This window comes from Esox lucius, chromosome 12 (genome assembly GCF_011004845.1).
Source record: "Esox lucius isolate fEsoLuc1 chromosome 12, fEsoLuc1.pri, whole genome shotgun sequence".
Classification (NCBI taxonomy): Eukaryota; Metazoa; Chordata; class Actinopteri; order Esociformes; family Esocidae; genus Esox; species Esox lucius.
The window spans coordinates 17,488,194-17,512,069 of NC_047580.1; the positions used below are offsets into that span (position 1 = coordinate 17,488,194).

Sequence of the window (23,876 nt, forward strand, 5' to 3'; positions counted from 1 at the left end):
AGCAAGCAAGCAAGTTTATGTACAGCACAATTCATAAATAAAAAATATAAATATACAATAGCATAAAATCAAATATCAAATGAAAACATCAAAACAACATCATAATAATAAAACATAAATTAATAAAATAGAAAAAGAATAAAAACGGGATAAAAACTTAGGAAGCTATAAAAGCTGTAAGGCTAACAGTGTGGTTAAGTTTAAGTGCTCAGTCATAGGCCCATGAAAAGAGAAATGTTTTTAATCTGGTTTTAAAAAATGATATGTTTGGGGCACGTCTAAGATCTTCTGGGAGTTTATTCCAGGTGTGTACAGCATAACTGCTAAACGCAGCTTCTCCATATTTAGATTGGACACTGGGCTCTACTAGCTGACCTGTGTTAATGGATCTAACAGCCCTGCTCTGTTTATATTCTTCAAATATATAGGAAATGTATTCAGGGCCTAAACCATTCAGAAATGTATAAACTAAAAGCACCACTTTAAAATCTATTCTGTAACTGACTTGAAGCCAGTGCAAAGATTTAAGAATCAAGGTGATGTTCTCTGTTCTCTTGGTCCTGGTTAACATTCTGGCACCAGCATTCTGAATGAGCTGCAGCTGTTTTACAGTCTTTTTGGGGTGTCCAGTTAGGAGGCCATTACAGTAGTCAACCCTACTAGAGATAAAAGCTTGTTTGAGCTTCTCTTGGTCTTTTTGCGACACCAAGCTTTTGATTCTGGCTATATTTTTATGATGATAGAATGCAGTTTTGGTGACCGCTTTGATTTAAATGAGGTCTGAGTCTATCACAACACCAAGATAACGCACTTGATCCGAGAATCCAGCTCTTTACTAATACTAGTTATTTTATTTTTGTTGCCGAACACAATAATCTCTGTTTTATCTTGGTTTAATTGTAGACAATTGTGGTTCATCCAGGTATTTCTGCGCTCTATACAGTGACACACTCTACTGAGCTGTTGTCATACGGTTCGAGAGCCATATATACAGCACCGTAAAAAATTAAGAGACCACTGCACCTTTTTCTTTCCTTTCCAAAAAAGTTGAAAAGGAAAGTTTTGAGTGAGGAACAGAAGCGTTCAATTTACAGTGGTCTCTTAATTTTAACCCTTCTGTTCCTTACTCAAAACCTTCCTTTTTGACTTTTTTGGAAAGGAAAGAAAAAGGTGCAGTGGTCTCTTAATTTTTTCTGGAGCTGTATTTGTGTATCATCATCATAGCTGTGGAAGTTAATGTTGTTGTTCTGTAGAATTTGGCCCAGAGGTAGCATATAGATATTGAACAGAAGCAGTCCGAGAACTGATCCCTGGGGAACTGCATGTCATAGCCACCCTATCAGATTCATGATTACCAATGGTGACAATGTAACTCCAGCCATCTAGATAAGATCTGAACCAATCAAGGACTGTCCCGGGTAGGCCTACCCAATTTTCCAGACTGTAAGTGTTCTATGATCTACAGTGTCAACTGCTGCACTGAGATCTAATTTAGCCAGAACTGTTATTTTGTCTGAATCATTTAAAACTTTAATCAGGGCCGTTTCAGTACTGTCGTAAGGTCGGAAGCCTGACTGACATTTGTCTAAGAGACCGCTTGAGGTCACAAAATTGCTGAGTTGATTGAAGACAACCTTCTCAATGATCTTGGCTATGAAAGGGAGATTTGATACAGTTGATTTTGGAGATGTTTGGAAAATGCCTGTTTGCATAGAGCTATTAACTATTTACTGTAGGTTCATTGTTAAATATTTAAAAACTATTTTTAAAAAGTCTGATGGCAGTGTGTCGAGACAATATGTGGAAGCTTTAAGATGTCAAACTGTTTCTTCTAGGGATTTTTCATCAATTGTATTAAATTGCAACATAATTACCAAGTTACCTCCTCCATGAACTGCCACCTTAACGTGGTGGAGGGTACCCGACTGACCCGAGTGACCCTAGGAGCTATGTTGTCTGGGGCTATATGCCCCTGGTAGGGTCTCCCAAGGCAAACTGGTCCTGGGCGACAGGTCAGACTAAGAGCGGTTCAAAAACCCTTTATGATGGAAAACATTTTGAGGACTGTGACATCGCCCGGGTTGGCGCAGCCGGGGCCCCACCCTGGAGCCAGGCCCGGAGTGGGGACTCGTATGCGAGTGCCTGGTGGCCGGGCCTTTCCCCAGGCTCAGCCCAAAGGAGCGAAGTGGGGCCGCCTTCCCGTGGGCTCACCACCTGCAGGAGGGACCATAAGGGGTCGGTGCGTAGAGGATCGGGCAGCAGTCGAAGGCGGGGGCCACGAAAATCCCATCCCTGGACACGAAAACTAGTTCTAGGGACCTCACCTCGCTGGCGGGGAAGGAGCCTGAGTTTTTACGTGAGGTTGAGAGGTTCCAACTAGAGATAGTCAGGATCACCTCTACGCACGGCTTGGGCTCTGGAACCACACTCCTTGAGAGAGGATGGACTCTTCACCACTCTGGAGTTGCCCATGGTGAGAGGCGGCGTGCTGGTGTGGGTTTGCTTATAGCCCCCCAGCTCTGCCGCCATGTGTTGGAGTTTACCCCGGTGAACGAGAGGGTCGTTTCCCTGCGCCTATGGGTCGGGGATAGGTCTCTCACTGTTGTTTGTGCCTACGGGCCGAACGGCAGTGCAGAGTACCCGACCTTCTTGGAGTCTCTGGGAGGGGTGCTGGAAAGTGCTCCGACTGGGGACTCTATCGTTCTACTGGGGGACTTCAACGCCCACATGGGCAACGACAGTGACACCTGGAGGGGCGTGATTGCGAGGAACGGCCCCCCTGATCTGAACCCGAGCGGTATTCAGTTATTGGACTTCTGTGCTAGAGAGATCTTTAACTCCCACCTCCAGCAGAGCTTCGTCTGGATCCCGAGGGAGGCTGGAGATATTGAGTCCGAGTGGACCATGTTCTCCACCTCCATTGTCGAAGCAGCCGCTCGGAGCTGTGACCGTAAGGTCTCTGGTGCCTGTCGAGGCGGCAATCCCCGACCCCGGTGGTGGACACCGGAAGTAAGGGATGCAGTCAAGCTGAAGAAAGAGTCCTATCAGGCCTGGTTGGCTTGTGGGACTCCTGAGGCAGCTGACGGGTACCGGCAGGCCAAGCGGACTGCAGCCCGGGTGGTTGTGGAGGCAAAAACTCTGGGAGGAGTTCGGTGAGGCCATGGAGAAGGTTTATTGGCTGGCCTCGAAGAGATTCTGGCAAACCATCCGGCGCCTCAGGAGAGGGAAACAGTGCCCTACCAACGCTGTTTACAGTGGAGGTGGGCAGCTGTTGACCTCAACTGGGGATGTCGTCGGGCGGTGGAAGGAGTACTTCGAGGATCTCCTCAATCCCGCCGTCACGTCTTCCATTGAGGAAGCAGAGGCTGAGGGCTCAGAGGTGGACTCGTCCATCACCCGGGATGAAGTCACTGAGGTAGTCAAGAAACTCCTCTGTGGCAAGGCACCGGGGGTGGATGAGATCCACCCTGAGTACCTCAAGTCTCTGGATGTTGTGGGGCTTCTTGGTTGACATGCCTCTGCAGCATCACGGGGTGGTCGGGGACAGTGCCTCTGGGATGGCAGACCGGGGTGGTGGTCCCTCTTTTTAAGAAGGGGGACCGGAGGGTGTGTTCCAACTACAGGGGGATCACACTTCTCAGCCTCCCCGGGAAAGTCTATGCCAGGGTACTGGAGAGGAGAATACAGCCGATAGTAGAACCTCGGATTCAGGAGGAACAGTGTGGTTTTCATCCGGGCCATGGAACACTGGACCAGGTCTATACCCTCTACGGGGTGCTGGAGGGTTCATGGGAGTTTGCCCAACCAATCCACATGTGTTTTGTGGATTTGGAGAAGGCATTCGACTGTGTCCCTCGTGGCATCCTGTGGAGGGTGCTTTGGGAATATGGGGTCCTGGGTCCTTTGCTAAGGGCTGTCGGGTCCCTGTACGACCGAAGCAGGAGCTTGGTTCGCATTGCCGGCAGTCAGACTTGTTCCCAGTGCATGTTGGACTCCGGCAGGGCTGCCCTTTCACGCCGGTTCTGTTCGTAATTTTTATGGACAGAATTTCCAGGCGCAGCCAGGGACTGGAGGGTGTCAGTTTGGGGACCACAAGATTTCGTCTCTTCTCTTTGCGGATGATGTTGTCATGTTGGCCCCTTCAAACCAGGACCTTCAGCATGTACTGGGACGGTTTGTAGCCGAGTGTGAAGCAGTTGGGATGAAAATCAGTACCTCCAAATCCGAGGCCATGGTCCTCAGTCGGAAAAGGGTGGCTTGCCCACTTCAGGTTGGTGGAGAGTTCTTGCCTCAAGTGGAGGAGTATAAGTATCTAGGGGTCTTGTTCACGAGTGAGGGAAGGATGGAATGGGAGATTGACAGACAGATCGGTGCAGCTTCTGCAGTAATCTGTTCCGGATGCCTCCTGAACGCCTTCCCGGGAAGGTGTTCCGGGCCCGTCCCACCGGGAGGAGACCCCGGGGAAGACCTAGGACACGCTCGAGGGACTATGTCTCCCGGCTGGCATGGGAACGCCTCGGTGTCCCCCCGGAAGAGCTAGAGGAAGTGTCTAGGGAGAGGGAAGTCTGGGCATCTCTGCTTAGACTGCTGCCCCCGCGACCCGGCCCCGGATAAGTACGGTACAGTGTCCCTGTTAGAATGTGTGGTTCTGAAATGGTTATTGCTGCCTTTACATTCAACCTTTAGTTGAAACTGTAGTTTGATAGTTCTTTAAATGTTGGATTGATGACTCTCTGTGGATACAAACTGGATGGAGATAGATTATTATTTTTGCCCATATATACTATATGGCCAGAAGTATATGGACACCTGACCATCACACCTACATTACTGTTCAAAAGTTTGGGGTCACTCAAAAAAGCTATTTATTTTCAAAAATACAGTGTAGACATTGTTAATGTTGCAAATGACTATTGTAGCTGGAAACAGCAAATTTCTAATGGAATATTTACATAGGCCTACAGAGGCCCATTATCAGCAACCATCAGTCCTGTGTTCCAATGGCACGTTTTGTTTTCTAATCCAAGTTGATAATTTTAAAAGGCAAATTGATCATTACAAAACCCTTTTACAATTATGTTAGCACAACTTAAAACTGTTGTGCTGATTAAAGAAGCAATAAAACTTATTTAGACTAGTTGATTATCTGGAGCATCAGTAATTGTGGGTTCTATTACTCAAAATGGCCAGAAACAAACAACATTATTCTGAAGCTTTTCAGTCAATTCTTGTTCTGAGAAATGAAGGCTATTCCATGCAAGAAAATGCCAAGAAGCTGAAGATCTCATAAAATGCTGTGTACTACTCCCTTCATAGAACAGTGTGAACATAGAACAGAAATAGGAGTCGGAGGCCCCAGTGAGCAATACAGAAACAGATGCCTCACAGTCAGCTGGTATTCTGTCTATATTGGAGTGGCCAGCACAGTCACTGGATCTCAACCCTATTGAGCGGTTGTGGGAGCAGCTTGACTGTATGGTACGTAAATCGTGCCCATCAATCCAATCCATTTTGTGGGAGGTGCTTCAGAAAGTATGGGGGGAAATCTCTTGAGATTACCTTAAGCATCTTGACAACTAAAATGTCAAAGTTCTGCAAGGCTGTAATTGCTGTAAATGGAGGATTCTTTGCCAAAAGCAAAGTTTGAAGTTAGACATTTTTCTAACCTTGTCAATGACTGTATTTCTTTTTCATGTTGTTATATTTCCTATTCAAACTGGAAGCATTATGTTATGGAGATGCTTCTCAGTGGAAGTGGCTGGGAGACAGCAGTGTCTACAGGACGTCTGTGAAAGTTTTTGAGCGGCCCAGCCCAAGCCTGGACTTGAACCCCATTCTCCCTCTGTGGGGAGACCTGAAGATTGCATTTCAACAACACTCCTCATCCAGTCTGACAGAACTTAAGAGGATCTCCAAGGAGGAATGGGACAAACTGCCCAAATTCAAGTGTGCAAACTGGTAAAAGCATACCCAAGAAGACATATGTGATTGCTGCCAAAGGGTCTTCTACAATGTACTGAATCAAAGACCCTGAATACTTATGCACATAAGTTGTTAACATTTGTTATTTTCAATAAGTTGGCACAAAACATTTGCTTCTGCTTTGTCATTATGAGGTAGCATGTGTTGATGGCAAACTTAAAAATAATTATTTATATATTACATTTATAACACAACAAAATAACAAACCGAAGGGACTCGAAAAATTTCCGAAAGCCCTGTAATAGCCTACTAGGTTGTTTAGAGATCTTATAACATTCAGCGTGACAAATATGCAAATCTGAAAAAAAATCTAAAGGGGGCAAACACTTTTCAACAGCAAGTTTTTTCCATGTTACTAAACATACTAAACACACTAAACAACGGACGGGCCGGCTGTCCTGTCCGTTCTGGGTCTTGCCGACGCCACGGCAGTGCACCAGGTGCAGCGTTATGGTGGAGGCGGTCATGTTGCTGGTGTACACACCCAGACAGTGGATGCATTTGTAGGTGAGTTTCTTCTCCACCGGGTGCACCGTTTGGATGACCTGGTGTCTCTCCCTCAGGTGGTGTGCCAGGGCGTCGGAGATGGGGCCCTTCAGGATGGAGAAGCACAGCGGGCACAGCGTCTTGCCCACGTCTTTCTTGTACGGCACAGCCGCTTGGGGGGCACTCTTGGCAGGTGAGCAGTCTTCTGAATCCGAGGGCATCTTCGGTGGTTGGCTGGGCACGGTCCTCTTGCCCGTCTGCGCGGAAGACGAGGCACTCTGGGCGTGGAAGGCCACCGACTCCTCGGGCGCGTCTCTCATGTTGTAGGTGGTGACAATCAGTTGGACGTTCTTGGGGTTGCCCTGCTGCAGGGTGAGGTCAAAGGCCCCGAAAGCCCTGTAATAGCCTACTAGGTTGTTTAGAGATCTTATAACATTCAGCGTGACAAATATGCAAATCTGAAAACAAATCTAAAGGGGGCAAACACTTTTCAACAGCAAGTTTTTTCCATGTTACTAAACATAATAGCAAATGCCTTTGAATTTTTTAAGTCAGGTTAAATCTTGAATGCTTATTTTAAGGAAAAAGCTTGGCTGAACATAGGTATGCTTTGTTTGAGAGAAGAGATAGAGAATAGTTTTTTTTTTGTAGGCTGTATTCAAACGCATGCTGCAGCATAACATGTGTGACAACACTAGCACAGATTTTAAAATCCTAAAGTTAGGTTAGGGTTAATGTTAGATAATGTATTACACTGCCCCATCCCTGTAGGTCCACAACATCAGTTTGGTCAATAAATTAGACAACAGCTATACGAGACAATTGAGCCATCAATATGCAGCTCTCCATAACAAGAAACGACAAACTATTTCACCATCACAAATGCTAAATTGTATGACTGTTCCTTTGATACACTTGCTGTCTCCAAGCTTGCAGTACGTTGTGTCAAACACTAGAGGCAGTACATAGACAAGAGCTTGTCTCTAACTCCAGGGGGCGCCAGTAGAAGCTCAATTTCTTCACCCTTCCCCTCCCCCTCAGCCTTCCTCCCTCCCTTCCTTCCCAGCTTCCCTCCCTCACTCTCTTCTCCCGTTCTCCCCTCCCTCCCCCTGTCTCTTTTTTCTCTCTGGCTCCTTTCCTCCCCACACTCTCCATTTCTCCCCTCCCTTCCTCCCATCCAGCCTCACTCCCTTTTTCCCCACCTTCCGCTCCCCCTCATCTGTCTCCCCTCCCCCTTGCCTACCTCCCTTTCTCCCCTCCCCCTTACATGCCTCCTTCCCTCCTCTCCCACTTACACGCCTCCCTCCCCCTCTTGCTCATTCTCCCTCGCCTGCCCCCCGTCTCCCCTCCCCCTCAGTCTGCTTAGCTCTCCTGCTGCTCAAAGCACTGCGGATGAGGCCTCCACGTCCCCCAGTCTGCTAGGCCTCTCTTTCAGCCTCCCCCGCCTCCCTTCAGTCTCCCCCTGCCACTCCCTCGCTGTCTCCCTGCTGCTCCTCATACCAGCATAGCAACACTGAGCAAGCCAGCAAGGGGGAGGGTGCTCTCTCTCTCTCGCAAAGGGGCAGTTTCCCTCCATTTTATATCCTTCTTACCAGGAGGCAAGGGACTGTCAGCCCATGGTGTGGAATATAACCACGATGCACACCCATATTTGTAACATAATGAATTACTCACATAAATCACAACTGTAACACAATCAAAGGTAATCGTGTATTAGGGACCAGATTGATATCCATAGTAGCAGATGGTAAGACTAAGAAAAGGGTTAGGCTAACGCAGGCATTCTCTTGAGTCCAACTGTTGATTTTTCATCAACCATCTAACCATCAGCACCTCACCCATTGGCTCAAATTCACTAGTGGGTGCATTCATTTAAGATACTTCATTCTCCAAAGTCACTCACATATTGGCCTAGCTCACAGCCTATACATGTACTCTACCCAAGGTTGTTAAAAGACAAGCAATTAGACACAAAATCCTTGCAAGTGTTTAAACACTGGAGTTAATCAAGTTGTGATTGTATACAACAGTTAGACTAAGCTCATGAGACATTTATATACATTCTAATCTTCAATAATCAAGGGATACATTATTAATTAATAGCCCCAAAAATATGTATTAACTCCAGATAGACAATTTAAGGATGCACTGAAAAAGCTGTCAATAGCTGATAAGATGTGTAGCACCAGTGGCTATGTCCAGCTCATTTAGAAACCATAAATAATGGTCCGACACATCTGGTACACCGTCTCTATTACGGGGTGTGTCACACAAAATAAGTCAAAGAAAATGGAAGAGGCCAGACTAGGAGCACTGTGAGAAGCACAATACAGCACTTTATTATTCATAAATGCTTAAGTGAAAAATAAAAACGAAACCAATATACACAAATTGAAGACCACAAAATAAACATACACACAGAAAAGTCATATTAATAGCAATGCTGTGTCAGTTTCACAGGCGACAGCAAAAGTCCATTCTGTGGCAAAGTAAGGAAAAGATAGGTACGTGAAGAGACAAAGCAAATACAATCTAGACTACAAAGCACTGGGCTACAGAGAGATCAGCTGAAATGCCCCTTTACTCTGACCAAGTGGGTGGAACTGTTCTTTCAATAGAACCAAAGTTTGAACTCCAAATAAAAAAGTAATATCAATCATAAAGAAAAAGAAATAAAAGAAAGCAAATGATTATGTTAATTTAAAGTTGCATTTATATAGATATATTATTTAGCAAAAATGCTATGGTTTTGTTAAAAAAATTAACAAAAACCATACAGAAAATACCAGCCACCAAAGCGATATCTATTGCCTAGCAAAACAATGTAGAACATATGAGGCTAGCTTGTATACAGAAAGTAGTATAGCAAATATTTTAATGAGTACATCTACGGTAGTCTGTTCCCAAACATGTCTAAAAGACTGTACAAATATACACTAGCTATTCCTGCATGACTACATAAAAAATTTGGGATAATCTAGTTTCTCTCAAAAGCTAGTAACTCATAATGACTCACCACAGTGTAACTTGTGGCCGTATGGACAAGAATAAGTACTTATCTGAATTTTCTAGTAAAGTAAATAGAAGGCAGATCATGTTCTATCGTTTGGTGCATCTTCAGTGTTATATTTTTCCCCTGGAGGAAAAGTTAAAAGTTTGTTCACAAATTCTTACATAACTCATAGCTACTTGTCACTGCAGAGCAGCATCAATTGGCTTTTGACATGACTTGTCTAAACATCATTAGATGGCTTGTTGAAGTGAAAAGAGGCAATCTTTTACACCCTCTTGCTGTCCATCATGTCACCATTGACTGTTTCCAGCTCTAGAGTTCGGGTGAGGCAGAGTTGTTGGCATGGATCAAATGTCAATAACGTCTCTGTGTGTGTTATTTGTGTGTGTGTGTGTCCATTGGTCAGACCTGCTGCTTGCCGACTTGGGCCCTTGTTTTTTCACTTCCTGATTGTCCAAGATTGGCAACAGCTTCCTTCCCCTTACCCGGTCTCTCCGGCAATGCTGAAGAGCCGTATCCATTCTCGACATGACCCTCATCTTCCTCTGACCCATCCTCCATATCCTCTAGGTCTGAGCCGGAGAGGGCCCCAGTCCCTACCACCTCCCCCTCTGTCCCTGCAGCCAGCCTGTCACTTCCCCTGGAATTTACTTCTACTCCCCCCGTCTCATCCTCTTCCTCCTCCTCCTCCATTTCCTCATCGCTGTCCGAGTCAATAGCAATAGGTTCTGATGGATACTGAGGCCCTCTCAGTTTTAAGGTTCCGACTGTCTTGTTTTGGTCGCTACTGGCATCCCCGTTGGGTTGGGTGGAGTCCCTGACCCCACCGTCAGACCCGGCCGGCGTACCCGGTTGGAGTGTGGCGGCACCGTTGACCGCGGCACTCTCCTCCATGCGGCGGATGGCCTGCTCAGACCGCCCGATGCACGTTCTAGATGTCCGCCTCTCCACCGTCTCCCCGCTGTCTTTGTCCGCAGAAAAGCACTCGGGGTCAAAGGTCAGTTGGTGGCTGAGCCGGCTGACCTCCCGCATGTTAAAGCCCAGCAACACCTGGGCCTTCTGGGTCTCACAGTCCCGTGTGCATTTCCTCCTGCGGTTGGTAAAGTGACTAGAGATATCAGATTTCCACAACCACAGGCTGCCGGCAAGCTTCTCCACCTCCCTACGCGTCGGGTAGGGCTCCCGGTTAAAGTACTGTGTCAGGAAGGCCTTCCGCGCCTCATACGACTCGTCCTCGTGACCTTTAGGGTCAAGGACCAAGTTCACGGGATCATCCGGGTTCTCTACAAAAGCTGCCGGTCCCTCCTGCTCTCCGGGTGCCAGCTTACGCCGCTTCAGGTCGCCAGGGTCACCGTTGTCAAAGCCGGCCCGTTTGAGTGCAGTGCCCTGGGCCTGGGAGACCCTGGAGGAAGGGGCGGGCCGGCTGTCCTGTCCGTTCTGGGTCTTGCCGACGCCACGGCAGTGCACCAGGTGCAGCGTTATGGTGGAGGCGGTCATGTTGCTGGTGTACACACCCAGACAGTGGATGCATTTGTAGGTGAGTTTCTTCTCCACCGGGTGCACCGTTTGGATGACCTGGTGTCTCTCCCTCAGGTGGTGTGCCAGGGCGTCGGAGATGGGGCCCTTCAGGATGGAGAAGCACAGCGGGCACAGCGTCTTGCCCACGTCTTTCTTGTACGGCACAGCCGCTTGGGGGGCACTCTTGGCAGGTGAGCAGTCTTCTGAATCCGAGGGCATCTTCGGTGGTTGGCTGGGCACGGTCCTCTTGCCCGTCTGCGCGGAAGACGAGGCACTCTGGGCGTGGAAGGCCACCGACTCCTCGGGCGCGTCTCTCATGTTGTAGGTGGTGACAATCAGTTGGACGTTCTTGGGGTTGCCCTGCTGCAGGGTGAGGTCAAAGGTCAGGGGGGAGTCGGTGCGGGGCCCCAGCGTCTGGTCCGGGTGGGACTGCCGCATGTGCGCCACCATCTTCTCCACATCGTTGAAGGTGGCGCGGCAGTGCGGGCAGGACAGGCCGTGGATGAGCATGTGGTTGAGAAGCGTGTCGCTGGGCAGGTAGCGGTTACAGTACAGACACTTGCTGGTGAAGTTGTGGATCTTCATGATGTAGTTGGCCACGGCTGGGACCTTCTCTGCCTTGTGCTCCTTCTCAAAATGTGAGCTGTATACGTTCTCCGGGAAGAGCTCGTTGCAGATAGTGCAGATCTTCCACTTCTGCGTGTAGGATGTGCCCAGGACGGACGAGCCCCCCTTCCCCTTGGCCGTGACAGAGGCCACCGTGGTGGCAGCCGCCTGGACCCGGGAGTTCAGCTGGGTGGTCTTCAGCGTGGACGAGGAGGAGCTCACCACCACAGGGCTCCGCAGGCCGGGGAGGTTCTGTTTGGCAGCTTGTGAATGCTGGGGCACAGACACCTGCGCATTGCCAGGCAGAGTGATTCTCACCTGCTGCCCGCCTATAGAGAAGGACTGAGAGGTCCCGCTCTTTAAGCCAAAAGCCCCCTGCTTCATGTGAACCCCAGACAGGAGTCCCGTTGAGCTCAGCCCTGGCTTCGGTATGACGATCCGACTGAGCTGCTGGCTGGAGAAGGTGCGGACCCCGCCCACTGTGGTGGTCACCAGCTGACCTTTGGGTCCCACCCCAATGACTGTCTTCTCCCCCGGCTTGGGAGACACCATGATGACGGGCTTGGACCGTGGCACCACCACGTTTGTGTGACCGATCATGGCAGTGACCTGATAACCGATGCGCTCGTGGTCCTCGATAACGTGCTGCACTAGAGCCTCATAGGTGCGTGGCACGAAGAGGCACCGCTTGCAGTGGATGGTGTTGCTGTTGGCATTAGTACTGACGTGGGTAGTGGTGTTCCCACTGCTGTCCGTGTTCCCCGCAGTGGCGCCCCCTGCTGCCCCATTGGGCGTGGCCTTATCCCCGGGCTTAACCAGGTAGGGCGCGGCCACGTGCTGAAAGTGTTCTCTGTAGATGTGCTTGCGCACCACATTGTAAAGAGGGTCCCTGTACGTGCACTTCTTGCAGTAGTACACAGCCTGCTCGATGCTCTCCCCGGGCCTCCTGCCGAGCTGCATGCCGTCCTTCAGCCCCCCCGCCTGCCCTGGCATGCCCCCGGGACCCTGGCGCACCACGTTGTTGGGCACGTGGAACAGCTTGATGTGCGTCTCCAGGGTCTTCTTGTTCCCATTGTAGGTGCAGTAGGGGCAGTTGAGTAGGATGCGGCTCTCGAAGTCCTCGCTGTGGACATTGCGGAAGTGGCTCTTGTACGCTGAGAAGAACTTGGAGGAGAAGGGGCAGCCGGAGCAGCAGAAAGGCTTGGACCTGTAGTCCTAGGAGGAGAGGGAGACACGGAGACAGCGCTCAGTCAGCTGTCGACGCTAAACACTGTTTTGATTGAAAACGAGCAGACAGCAGTCACACAGTGGGTCCCAGTGAGCAACTCACCTGGGCTTTAGTCAGTGAAGGATCCCACATACACACGTCATCCCAGGTGGTGTGCTTGATGTAGAATTCATTAGGGACATAGTCTTTGTAGTCCTACAAGGGGAGGGAAACAAACAGGATCTCAATTAATACTTCATCCATTTCAACTTCAACTCCAATAAAGGTGATCTGCTAAAACATGTTTCCCACAGCACCGCCTTTGTTCATGTAATTAGGATTGTGGACTGCACTTATCAAACTGTGTAACACAATGACTGATCTATTCATTAGCTATTTATTAATGAGCTGTTAACTCATAATACTTTAAGAAGACCATTTTTGATTAAATATGTCAGAACATAACACTTGTCCACAGATCACAGAATAACCTTCAATGTGCTAACCTCAATGTGGTCTTTACAAAATTCCAGGCCGATGTCTCCCAGAACCCGCTTTACGTTTCTCCTGGCTTTCCGCAAGCTGCCCAGGTTGTTGACCGGGAGCTGGAACATGCTGCTCACCTGGAGAAGGGAAAGACACGAGCGGTGCACAGTTAGAGTTAGCAATGGGTGAGGTAAGGTCATGTCAACATATGTACTGAGCATTGTTGTGAAGAGCAGAGCTCAGCAGACCCAACACAAACATCTTAATATTGCAATAACCTGGGTGATATTGCCATAACCATGAAAGAAAACACCACGCCATTCATCTTTCATCATGAAACCATCAGCGTTTTTTCTCAGCAGCATCACGTATAATTCCTACTACCATCTATCTCCATGTCTGTCTGGACTGTTTTGTTATTCTAGTCAATGCTAAATGATGAAAATACTTTAGAATTGATTCTTAGGTCAAAAGGTCAGACAGGACAAGATGCTTTAGTGACAAGCAGCATGAGGGCAAACAATCTTCCCCATCCAGTGATGTCATAGCTTGGTTGAATGTTCTAGAAGATGGTAGTGCTGGTGAGCTGATTGCCATCTGGCTGCCTGACTGACTGACTGACTCCTTTACTGGCTGGGCTTACTCCCACTGCTTATAGATGGCGCTAGAGGACAGCTCTGCCTCCGTTATATAAGGCCTCCATTGCTCTGCCTGCCCTCTTTTTTGCAGCTTCTACAATCACGGAATGGCGCCTCCTATTGAGTCAGCAGCAGAGCCCAACATTTACAATATGTCTGCAGTGGAATTTTTTTTGCAAGTGGAGTGGGGGCTGGGTGGGTAGCTGGCAGAGAATAGCCTCTCTTTACAGCTGAGGAGAGGGGAAGCGGAAGAGAGAAAGAGGAGTGGAAGAAGAGGCAAGGATAAGGTTTATAGCATAAAAGCAGACTGCACTACTCTATAGCTTAGTCATAAACCTAAGACCAAACTCAAGAGCATTCCCCATATCCTCTCCCTATAGGTGAGCTACGCCCTCCCACAGCATTGATGACATTACCTTGTGGTCACAATAAGATCCCCAAAACAAACGTTGATTTTGTATCCTACAATGTTGACACCGTACTTAAGTTGCTGGCAACATGGAATCACTAGGCCGTTATGTCTGTGAGGAGAATACCAGACCGTAGACTACTTAGCCACCTGACATCACTTGTGTTTCCATACTTAAAATCAAACGTGCAACGTGCGGATCACAACCCCTTGTCACCGACACACACGCTCGTAAGTTGCTGAAAGAGTCTTTCTTCAGTTGTTGCCAGCTATATTATAAAGCCTCAGTTCACTTCTCTGTTAAATAATAGACGAAAACCAGAACATTGCATTTGATTTTAAGAGGGACATGTGGCTATTAGTAAGGAGAGTAACGTAAGGGGATGTTACTAACGAGGCATCAATATCTCCCCCATGAATTTAGCTAAATTATGGCATTGATTGAAGTAAATAATGAACATCGTTAATGACTAGCTTAAATGTTATCTGGTTGACAAATGAAAGAGGATATAAATATGTATAGCACTATTAACTACTACATATTTCAGACCTTATGGTTATATGCATAAACAACAACTGACCCGGTATTATTGTTACCAGATTGATAGCTGATAGCTTGCTAGCAGTATAGCCAGCCACCACAAAGGGAAGCGCAAGTAAAACAGTAAGCTAGCGCGCTAGCAGCCGCTAGCGGAATACTGTACTAGAAAAGAGCCCCGCACGAGCTCTTTGGTCGGTGCTGATTCTGAGCGCTACTCGATACCCAAGTTCAGCTGGCCAAAAGCGACATGATGCTTACCAATAAGTTATGATATATGGGGTCATAATGCTCCACGTGAAGACGTTACATTTATTATCTATTATCAATCCATGTCAAGATAGTCTATTTTTTCACAGACATTTGCTATGAAAGAACAACAGCAACGCATCATCGCAGCTAACCCACTGCTAGTACTACTAGTAGTACTAGCTAGTTAGCTGGGTATCCTAGCTAGTAGCTAGGCAGTTAGCTTGGTTGTCTGGAAAGCAGTGTATTAAGAGTTTACCTGGTTTGAGATACTGTGCTCCCGTTGGTATGGATTATCTCAATTAAGAGAAACTGTGACAAGTCGTTAAACACAATCACTTTCCTTCCTATTCCTCCAAATAAGTGGCCAGGAATAACCGTCTTGACGTCCAACGTCTCCAAGCAGTCACACCACACCGAGAGAGGGAGCTCGACTCCTCACTATTATTCGACAGAGAGTACTGTATCCTCCGCAGCCGGGGATGAAGTGCCGCTCTAACTCATTTTACTGGATAAACATATTAGATACCCATTGTATCAAAATACATGGCAGAGTTCATTTAAATATTACAATTAAGCGTAATCCAAAAATGTGTTTACTCTGTTTACTGATAATAATACATTCCCATCTCTTCCCTATAGAGACAATACACCCCTCCTTGCCTAGATTCTGCCCTATCCAAAATGGCGCAATTGAAAGGGCGGAAGTGACATATTTGATTAGCATAAAAAGCTGATTGAGGTATTCAAGCTTAAAAACTCAATTAGTGTGTGGTAATCAATTATCCTCTTAACGTTCAATATTGGCCTCAAATTTTGGCCATGGTCGTTGTTCAAGGTCTGTCAGGGCCAAGCAGTTTCTCTGCCTTTGGGTTCGGGGTAAACAAGCTCAAATAGCATTTACCAGATTCAACCAACAGCAGGCGCCCTCTTGTAGAGCATGAACGCATGCGTTAGGACTAGCTACATCTGGCGCCCTGAGGGTCGGATGTATACAGTGCCTCAGTACTTACATATTGCCTTTGCACTTGCCCAACGTCACAGTGCTTTTAGAACAGTAGGTGACGCTGTTCTATGCTGTTCTCCCATTGCACATAACTCACTGGGACTACTTTCCTGCGATTGGGGCAATTTAGAAGTCGGTCAGCAAACTGCTCTGTCCATTTTGGCATAGGTCTTCAAGACAGATTGGTTCATGCGTGCGTGCGTGTGTGTAGGGGGGTAGGTAAGATGATAGTAAGAGGTATGCCAGCAATTACTGGCAAGAGCCCATGAAAGGCCATCTTCCACTGATACTCATCACACCTTTCATTCTATCACTGTTGAAATAAGCAGGAGACTAATTATTCTGCTATGTCTGCATTTAGTGACAATTTAAAATAACTAGGAAAATAAAGAAAATACTTTCACTATTGACCCTGTGCAGGTCAAGCATGCAAAAGGGTTAGTTTACCCAAATTATAGTTTTTTTTCCTTATCCTGTACAATCTAGGGACTACCCCCTTTTAGAATCTGTGTGGAATACCCTATTCTCATCTTTAACATGTACACACACATTCTGTGAACAGCCCATCACAAATAATAATATGGGATAAATCCTTGAACATAATCTACCGGCAGTACTGTGATTTTGTTATAATGGAGGGTCTGAGACAAAATATCAACAGGTATTAGACTGTTGACCCAACTATCAAGAATGCTGGTCTTTTAAATGTCTGTATTCCTAAAACAATGGCCAATTCACACCAAGTAGTAGACCAGATGTTTCATTCACAGTAAGAATGTAGGCCTTTCCAGTTGATTGAGAGGGAAGGTCCTTTGTAGGTTAAGTTTGAATGTTGTTTAAATACAGCGAATCATGTACAATGAGTCAGAACATTGAATATACAAACCATACATACAAGCAGATACAGCAAGAGAGTAGAGCATGACAACAATACATTCTTAATTTCTCTGCTTTCATACATATAAATATATGCTTTAGTATTTCTGGCAAAAATTTCATTGAAGTCACAGTGTCAACATTAGCTTCCATAGCTTTTCTTTTGCATGTCCGAACCATCCAAACGTATCTAAAGTTTTTGTTAAGCTTAGGTCATTTGAACATGATGAGTGAATGGGATACCAATTTTGCCATTTTGGTAAACTTTCCATTTAACAATGAGTAACAATGTTTCCCATGCATACTTTAAAACTTACATAGATTTCAAAATAGGATAAAAAAGCTGGACACCAATGTTCACTAAGTCACAGTACATAAAAAATCCACAACCAATAAAAATAAATATATTGACAAACTGTTTATTTTTCAATTATTTATTATAAATCCTACAAAAAGTAGGTAAACAGAGCAATTGATGAAACTACAATAATACATAGGAATACATTTGGGACTGTTTTACATGGACTCCTGCTTCAACGTCTGAAGAGATACATCTGAATCAGAGGGAATGAAGATATATTCTTCCAATTCATTACTGCTTGTATTTGGATTTTTCAATAATCAACAATTCCTACAGAATGTCCATTTCCCTTTCACTCACTCATATATAGCCTAATTACCACACTAAAGTCCATGACTGAAAGACTAAACACATTACATAAGCAATACTCTGTCCAAAGTTAGAGCATCTTCAATCATGTTGTTGCGAAGAGAGTAAGCAGTCCTTTCAGGAACGACACTATTTCATTTCCTCCTAGTTTAGACTCCCCATAAACACGATCCACAAATGAAATTGGGACCTATTTGGAGAAGGGAAAATATATAGTTTAACATAGTCACATACTACTTAATGTCATGATGAACAGAGTGATCAAAACGGAATAAATTCAATGAAAACAAATACAACAGATATCCAACGTATTCCCAGGTTAGCACTGACAAGTTTTCCTTCAATCACTGAGTAAAAAAAAACAGCATAACATAAAATGGTAACCAAAATATTGTACGTAAATGAACAAGGCAAAAATACAGAAAGCATGAAACACACAAAGGACTGAAAGGCCTCACCTCGCCAATGGTGTAGTTCAACTGTCTAGCACGAACAATCATTTCCATCTGAAAGACGTAGCCTTTTGACACACACCGCTCCACCAGACTCTCCAGCACCTCCTTCTTATACAGCCTGATTACCACACAAAACACAGAACGTTAACAAAATGTTGCTATTCGATGGAAACCTTGCCTACGAAACCGAAAATGTTCATCATAGCAACAAGATTCCCACTAATATTGTCGGTAACTTCATGTTTGGTTACAGACCAATAGTTCCCAAACATTTTCACCCAACAACCTAATTGTAATATAAAATGCAAAATAGACACACCCACCATGTAAAACAGTTATCTGACAAACGCTTACTTTTTAGTATCAGTCTATTACAAATCAGTCTGCCAAAATTGTTGCTTGTACATTAATCAGAAGGAACTATGTTTTTGAAATGCCTGAAATACATCAGAAAGGTTTTGGGAATTTCAAAAGACTAACAGGCAATAATGTTGTACAACCATTGGCACATTAGGTAAAAAAGGCTGTGAAAAGGTTTGTTGTTGTTTATCAGTTTGGTCTTACAATCAAATCATGATATGATCTAATCTTTGGAGTGAAACACAGTACCAGTCAAAAGTTTGAACACACCAAAACTTGACTGGTACTGTATATATATCCCCTCCCCCTCAAAGCTGATGTGTAGTAAACAGTTTGGCACAAATTGCTAGCCGTGTATCCACCGATTGGGTGCTACACATTGGCGGAGTAAAAGGTGGTGTATATTTCCCTCACTACGTAAAACGCTGTGAGTACTGAAATTGGTTGAAAAAACTGATACAGGTGATGTGCTAGTGAGCACGTGATTGCTCATATTACTTGAATCTACTCTGTGATTGGAGGATAAACTCCAAGTCTACAAAACAAGGAACTGAATGTAAAAACATGATTTCAGAAACAGTCCAGGAACTTAGACATCCCACTCAAAGACCTGCTCCCATTATGTTTTGAGCCAAATGAAGCAACTCCAGTTGGGGCCACTCGTACCCCACAGATGGGCTGACCCAAAGCAAAATATCTCACTGGCAAATTCTTTCTTGTTGGGGTGCGGGCAAAAATCAGACAGTCCCCTTCCTCTTGCCCCACCCACCCTGATCTAACCAGAAAAAAGGAGCCAGTGAGATGTCTTGCTCTGTGGCACCCCTTATCTGGGGCTCTGACCCATGTCTTGTTTTGCATATCTTCATATTCAAGGATCTTTGACAATTTCTCAACACAGAGGTTTAAACAATCCGATGGATATTATGTCACTCCGATGGATACATTTGTACTAATATACATCAATATTGCACAGAAACATCACTACTGTTTACAAGGATTGAGAATCATTTTCCACACACCCATTTTCACTTATTGAGGAGAGTCCATTCATAAAACATTTCATTGGCATACATAAATGTACAAGGTCTTCAATGGACAAAAGTTGATGCACTGTTCTTTATACTTACAGTGGGGAGAACAAGTATTTGATACACTGCCGATTTTGGTGGTTTTCGTACTTACAAAGCATGTACAGGTCTGTAATTTATTTTCATAGGTACATTTCAACTGTGAGAGACGGAATCTAAAACAAAAATTCAGAAAATCACACTATGATTTTTAAATAATTAATTTGCATTTTATTGCATGACATAAGTATTTGATCACCTACCAACCAGCAAGAATCCCGGCTCTCACAGACCTGTTAGTTTTTCTTTAAGAAGCCCTCCTGTTCTCCACTCATTACCTGTATTAACTGCACCTGTTTGAACTCGTTACCTGTATAAAAGACATGTCAACAAACTCAATCAAACAGACTCCAATCTGTCCACAATGGCCAGGACCAGAGAGCTGTGCAAGGTCCCCCTGATCAAGCCAGTGCATGTCCAGGCCCATCTGAAGTTTGCCAATGACCATCTGGATGATCCAGAGGAGGAATGGGAGAAGGTCATGTGGTCTGATGAGACACAAATAGAGCTTTTTGGTCTAAACTCCACTCGCCGTGTTTGGAGGAAGAAGAAGGATGAGTACAACCCCAAGAACACCATCCCAACTGTGAAGCATGGAGGTGGAAACATCATTCTTTGGGGATGCTTTTCTGCAAAGGGGACAGGACGACCTGAACCCAAAAGAAAATTTTGGAAGGAGCTGAAAGTCTTGCCCAGCGACAGCCCCGAAACCTGAAGGATATGGAGAAGGTCTGTATGGAGGAGTGGGCCAAAATCCCTGCTGCAGTGTGTGCAAACCTGGTCAAGAACTACAGGAAACCTAGTAATTTCAAAGGTTTCTGTAACAAATATTAAGTTCTGCTTTCCGATGTATCAAATACATATGTCATGCAACAAAATGGAAATGAATTACTTAATCATACAATGTGATTTTCTGGATTTTTGTTTTAGATTCCGTCACTCGCAGTTGAAGAGTACCTATGATAAAAATTACAGACTTCTACATGCTTTGTAAGTGGGAAAACCTGCAATATTGGCAGTGTATCAAATACTTGTTCTCCCCACTGTATATACATTTGGTCATTTACCTGAAGCTGCCAGTCAGGTCGGATGCCCCAGGTCTCAGCAGCACCTGTGTGACATAGTTAGCTCCTCGACTGCAAGAGAGAGAAGGGATAGATATACTCAGAGAGATGGATGAGGAATTTTACAACAGGTCATAATAACCTCTTCAGTATTTAGGGTTTCCTTGTGAGTTAGAAAAAGCTCAAGCAGGATCAATCCCAGCCAACAATCAAGATGTAGCCTAAAGGAGATTAATCACCTGATGAGTTTCCTGCGCAGATCCCAGCCATAAACTCCCCCATCTCCAATATATCGAGTGCCTGACACCAGGTCATACCTGCCTTCTCTCTGTTTCCTTGGAGACAAATATGCTCATCAGCTACTTGGCAACAGATGGTAAAGATAAAGCAGGTAAGCAGACATGCCACATTTTCTATTCTATGTCACAACTTTTACATTCTACATTTTTGGGATGAAGGAAAATGTATTACTTACTCTATGAATTCTGGAATAAATTTAGGCTGCAGGCAAAGACAAAATATAAATTTTTAAAAGAAATGTATATAAAAAAAACTTTCCTGGTAATGACAATTATTAAAACAAGTAAGGTTTTTAACACTGCAAGCAGAATGTCTTTATATGAAACCAACCGATCTGGAGGCAATATACCATTCTGCTTCTCTGACACTATATTGCCCTCCAGTATGACATCCACTTACATGGTGTGAGAGGTCTGCGTCCATTATGAAGACAAAGTTCCCAGTGGCATGTTTGATGCCATGAATGTAGGCAGTGCCTGTATGAAGAGTCATAGGACATGGTCAATGATCCATGTGTATGCATTGACATACTACACTGCTCAACAAAATGAAGGGAACACCTAATCATCACAGTATAAAACCAAGTCAATTAAACTTCAGGGATTTCAATGTATCCAGTTAGGAAACATAAGTGACTGTGAATCAGTGGCACCTGTTTTGGTGCAAATGAAGGTGACAACAGGTGCACTGAAGAGGCAACAGCAAGACAACCCCCAAAAAGGGAATGATTTTGCAGGTGGTGTCCAAAGACAACTGCTTTTTCCTTATCCTTCCTGACTGATTCTTCTCTAGTTTTGCATATTGCTAGTGTCCATGTCACTACTGGTAGCATGAGGCAGTACCTGCAGCCCATTCAGGTTGCACAGATAGTCCAGCTCCTCCAGGGTGGCGCATCCATACGTGCCGTCGCAAGAAGGTTTGCTGTGTCTCCCAGTGCAGTGTCAAGAGCATAGAGGAGATACCAGGAGATGGGCTGTTACAAGAGGAGAGTTGTACAGTTCCGTAGAAGGGCATCTACCAAGCAGGAAGACCGGCATCTGCTCCTTTGCAAGGAGGAACACTGCCAGAGCACTTAAAAAATTACTTCCAGCAGGTTAGTGGTTGTGCATGTTTCTGGCCAAGCTGTCAGAAACAGACTTCATGAGGGTGGCATGAGGGCCCGACATCCTCTAGTGGGACCTGTGCACACCATGCAGCTCGATTGGCATTCGTTAGGGAACACCAGAATTGGCAGGTCCGGAACCCTGTTCTCTTTACAGATGAGAGTAGGATCACACTGAGCACATGTGACAGACATGAAAGATTCTGGAGACGCTGTGATATGCTTCCTGCACCATCATCCAGCATGACTGGTTTGGCGGTGGGTCAGTGATGGTCTGGGGAGGCATATCCATGGAGGGTCACACAGGACCTCCACATGCTAGCCAACGATACGCTGACTGCTGTTAGGTACCAGGATGAAATCCACAGACCCCTTGTCAGACCTTACTCTTGGGCAGTGGGCCCTGGGTTCATCTTGGTGCAGGACAATGTGTGTGTAGGCAGTTCCTTGATGATGAAGGCATTGATGCCACTGACTGGCCCTCACGTTTCCCAGACCTGAAACATTATGTATCGATCCATCTGACGCTGCCAGGTAGCGCCACAGACTTGCATACAGGCATGTGGGAGCCATACACACTACTGAGTCACATTATGAGTTGCTGTGATGAAATTCACGCAAGTTGGAACAGCCTGTGATTTCAATTGTTTACTGTGATTTTTGGAGTGAGTTTGAATCCAGCCCTCAATTGGTTGGGGATTTTAGTTTCCATCGACCGTTGTTACATAATTTTGTTCTCAACGAATTACACAATGTACAGTAAAAAATTTGATCTTTAATATGTGTCATTCCTCAAGACCCGATGCATGATTTAGGTGTTCCCTTAATTTTTTGAGGACTGTAAATACAGATTAGCACTGACTTTACTTCAGTGACCCTTACCTAACCCTAGTTTCTTTTCTCTTGGCCGCAGGAGCTAGAAAACAACAAGGCAGAAAAGAGAATGACTGTCTCATTAAACCAACAATGAATGAAAAAATGCTATTAATATCACTTACTATCTTGTCCTCGCCATATATCTTCTGCAGTTGTTTTGCTACTTCAAGGGTTCCATCTGGACTTCCGTCATCAATGACAATAATTTCGTAGTTGTATCCACTGTAAATACGGAAACAGATGTTTCAACTCATCCCAAAACAAATTAAAAGCTAAATGATACAGATGTAAGCTGAGTAAACTATTCATTACGCAAAAAAGTATTGGTTAAGTCATAAGATGTCATTAATCAATCAGCTCATGCATGAAAATTGCAGCAATAGATTGCAAAACAAATGTATGCCATTGTCAATCCCTTGACAAACCAGATAGTTTGTGACAGCTCATCACTGATAATGACACACTATTACTCTAGATCAGCTATATTTACTGCATAGACATTGAAACTACTTACCTTTCACCAAAGTATTTCACCAATAGCCACACGATAAGCGGTAGATTCTCTCTTTCGTTGTAAGTGGGCAACAACACCGAGTACTTATCTCCGTCTCCACGGCTTTGCTGTGAACATTTTCGGCTTGCCATGTTGGTTGGAATGTTGTTTATCCGGATGTGGGTGCTGTGTAAAATAGCCACCCCGAAACACATAATCCAGAATAAAGGTTCCTACGTCGTATTGTTATAGCTACCGCTTGTTGGAGCTCTTGCATAACATAACCAGACGTAGATATGGCAGGAACTAGATCCCCAGCTCACTCGTTTTGACAAGAACATTGCGGTCTTTGGAAGTTCCTCCCCTACACTCTTTAGCAAATCCAGTATTATGTACTTAATATCACAGAAATCAA

The 23,876-nt window shown here is 45.3% G+C and overlaps 2 protein-coding genes across 2 annotated transcripts; both read right to left on the reverse strand.

Annotated features, from left to right (window-relative positions):
- Positions 1-8,779: 8,779 nt before the first annotated feature.
- Positions 8,780-15,832, reverse strand: adnpb (activity-dependent neuroprotector homeobox b). The gene is made up of 4 exons (XM_013136396.4): positions 15,392-15,832; positions 13,319-13,435; positions 12,936-13,028; positions 8,780-12,820 (listed from the first exon to the last, which is right to left on the reverse strand). The coding sequence occupies exons 2-4, from the start codon at positions 13,424-13,426 to the stop codon at positions 9,884-9,886; spliced, it is 3,138 nt and encodes a 1,045-aa protein (XP_012991850.2). The 5' UTR covers positions 13,427-13,435; positions 15,392-15,832; the 3' UTR covers positions 8,780-9,883.
- Positions 15,833-17,417: 1,585 nt separating this feature from the next.
- dpm1 (dolichyl-phosphate mannosyltransferase subunit 1, catalytic) lies at positions 17,418-23,653 on the reverse strand. Its single transcript, XM_010875516.3, has 9 exons — positions 23,483-23,653; positions 23,091-23,190; positions 22,975-23,008; positions 21,390-21,466; positions 21,166-21,191; positions 20,930-21,025; positions 20,694-20,762; positions 18,143-18,257; positions 17,418-17,874 (listed from the first exon to the last, which is right to left on the reverse strand). Exons 1-9 carry the CDS (start codon positions 23,611-23,613, stop codon positions 17,770-17,772), a joined length of 753 nt encoding a protein of 250 aa, XP_010873818.1. The 5' UTR covers positions 23,614-23,653; the 3' UTR covers positions 17,418-17,769.
- Between the last annotated feature and the right edge of the window lie 223 nt (positions 23,654-23,876).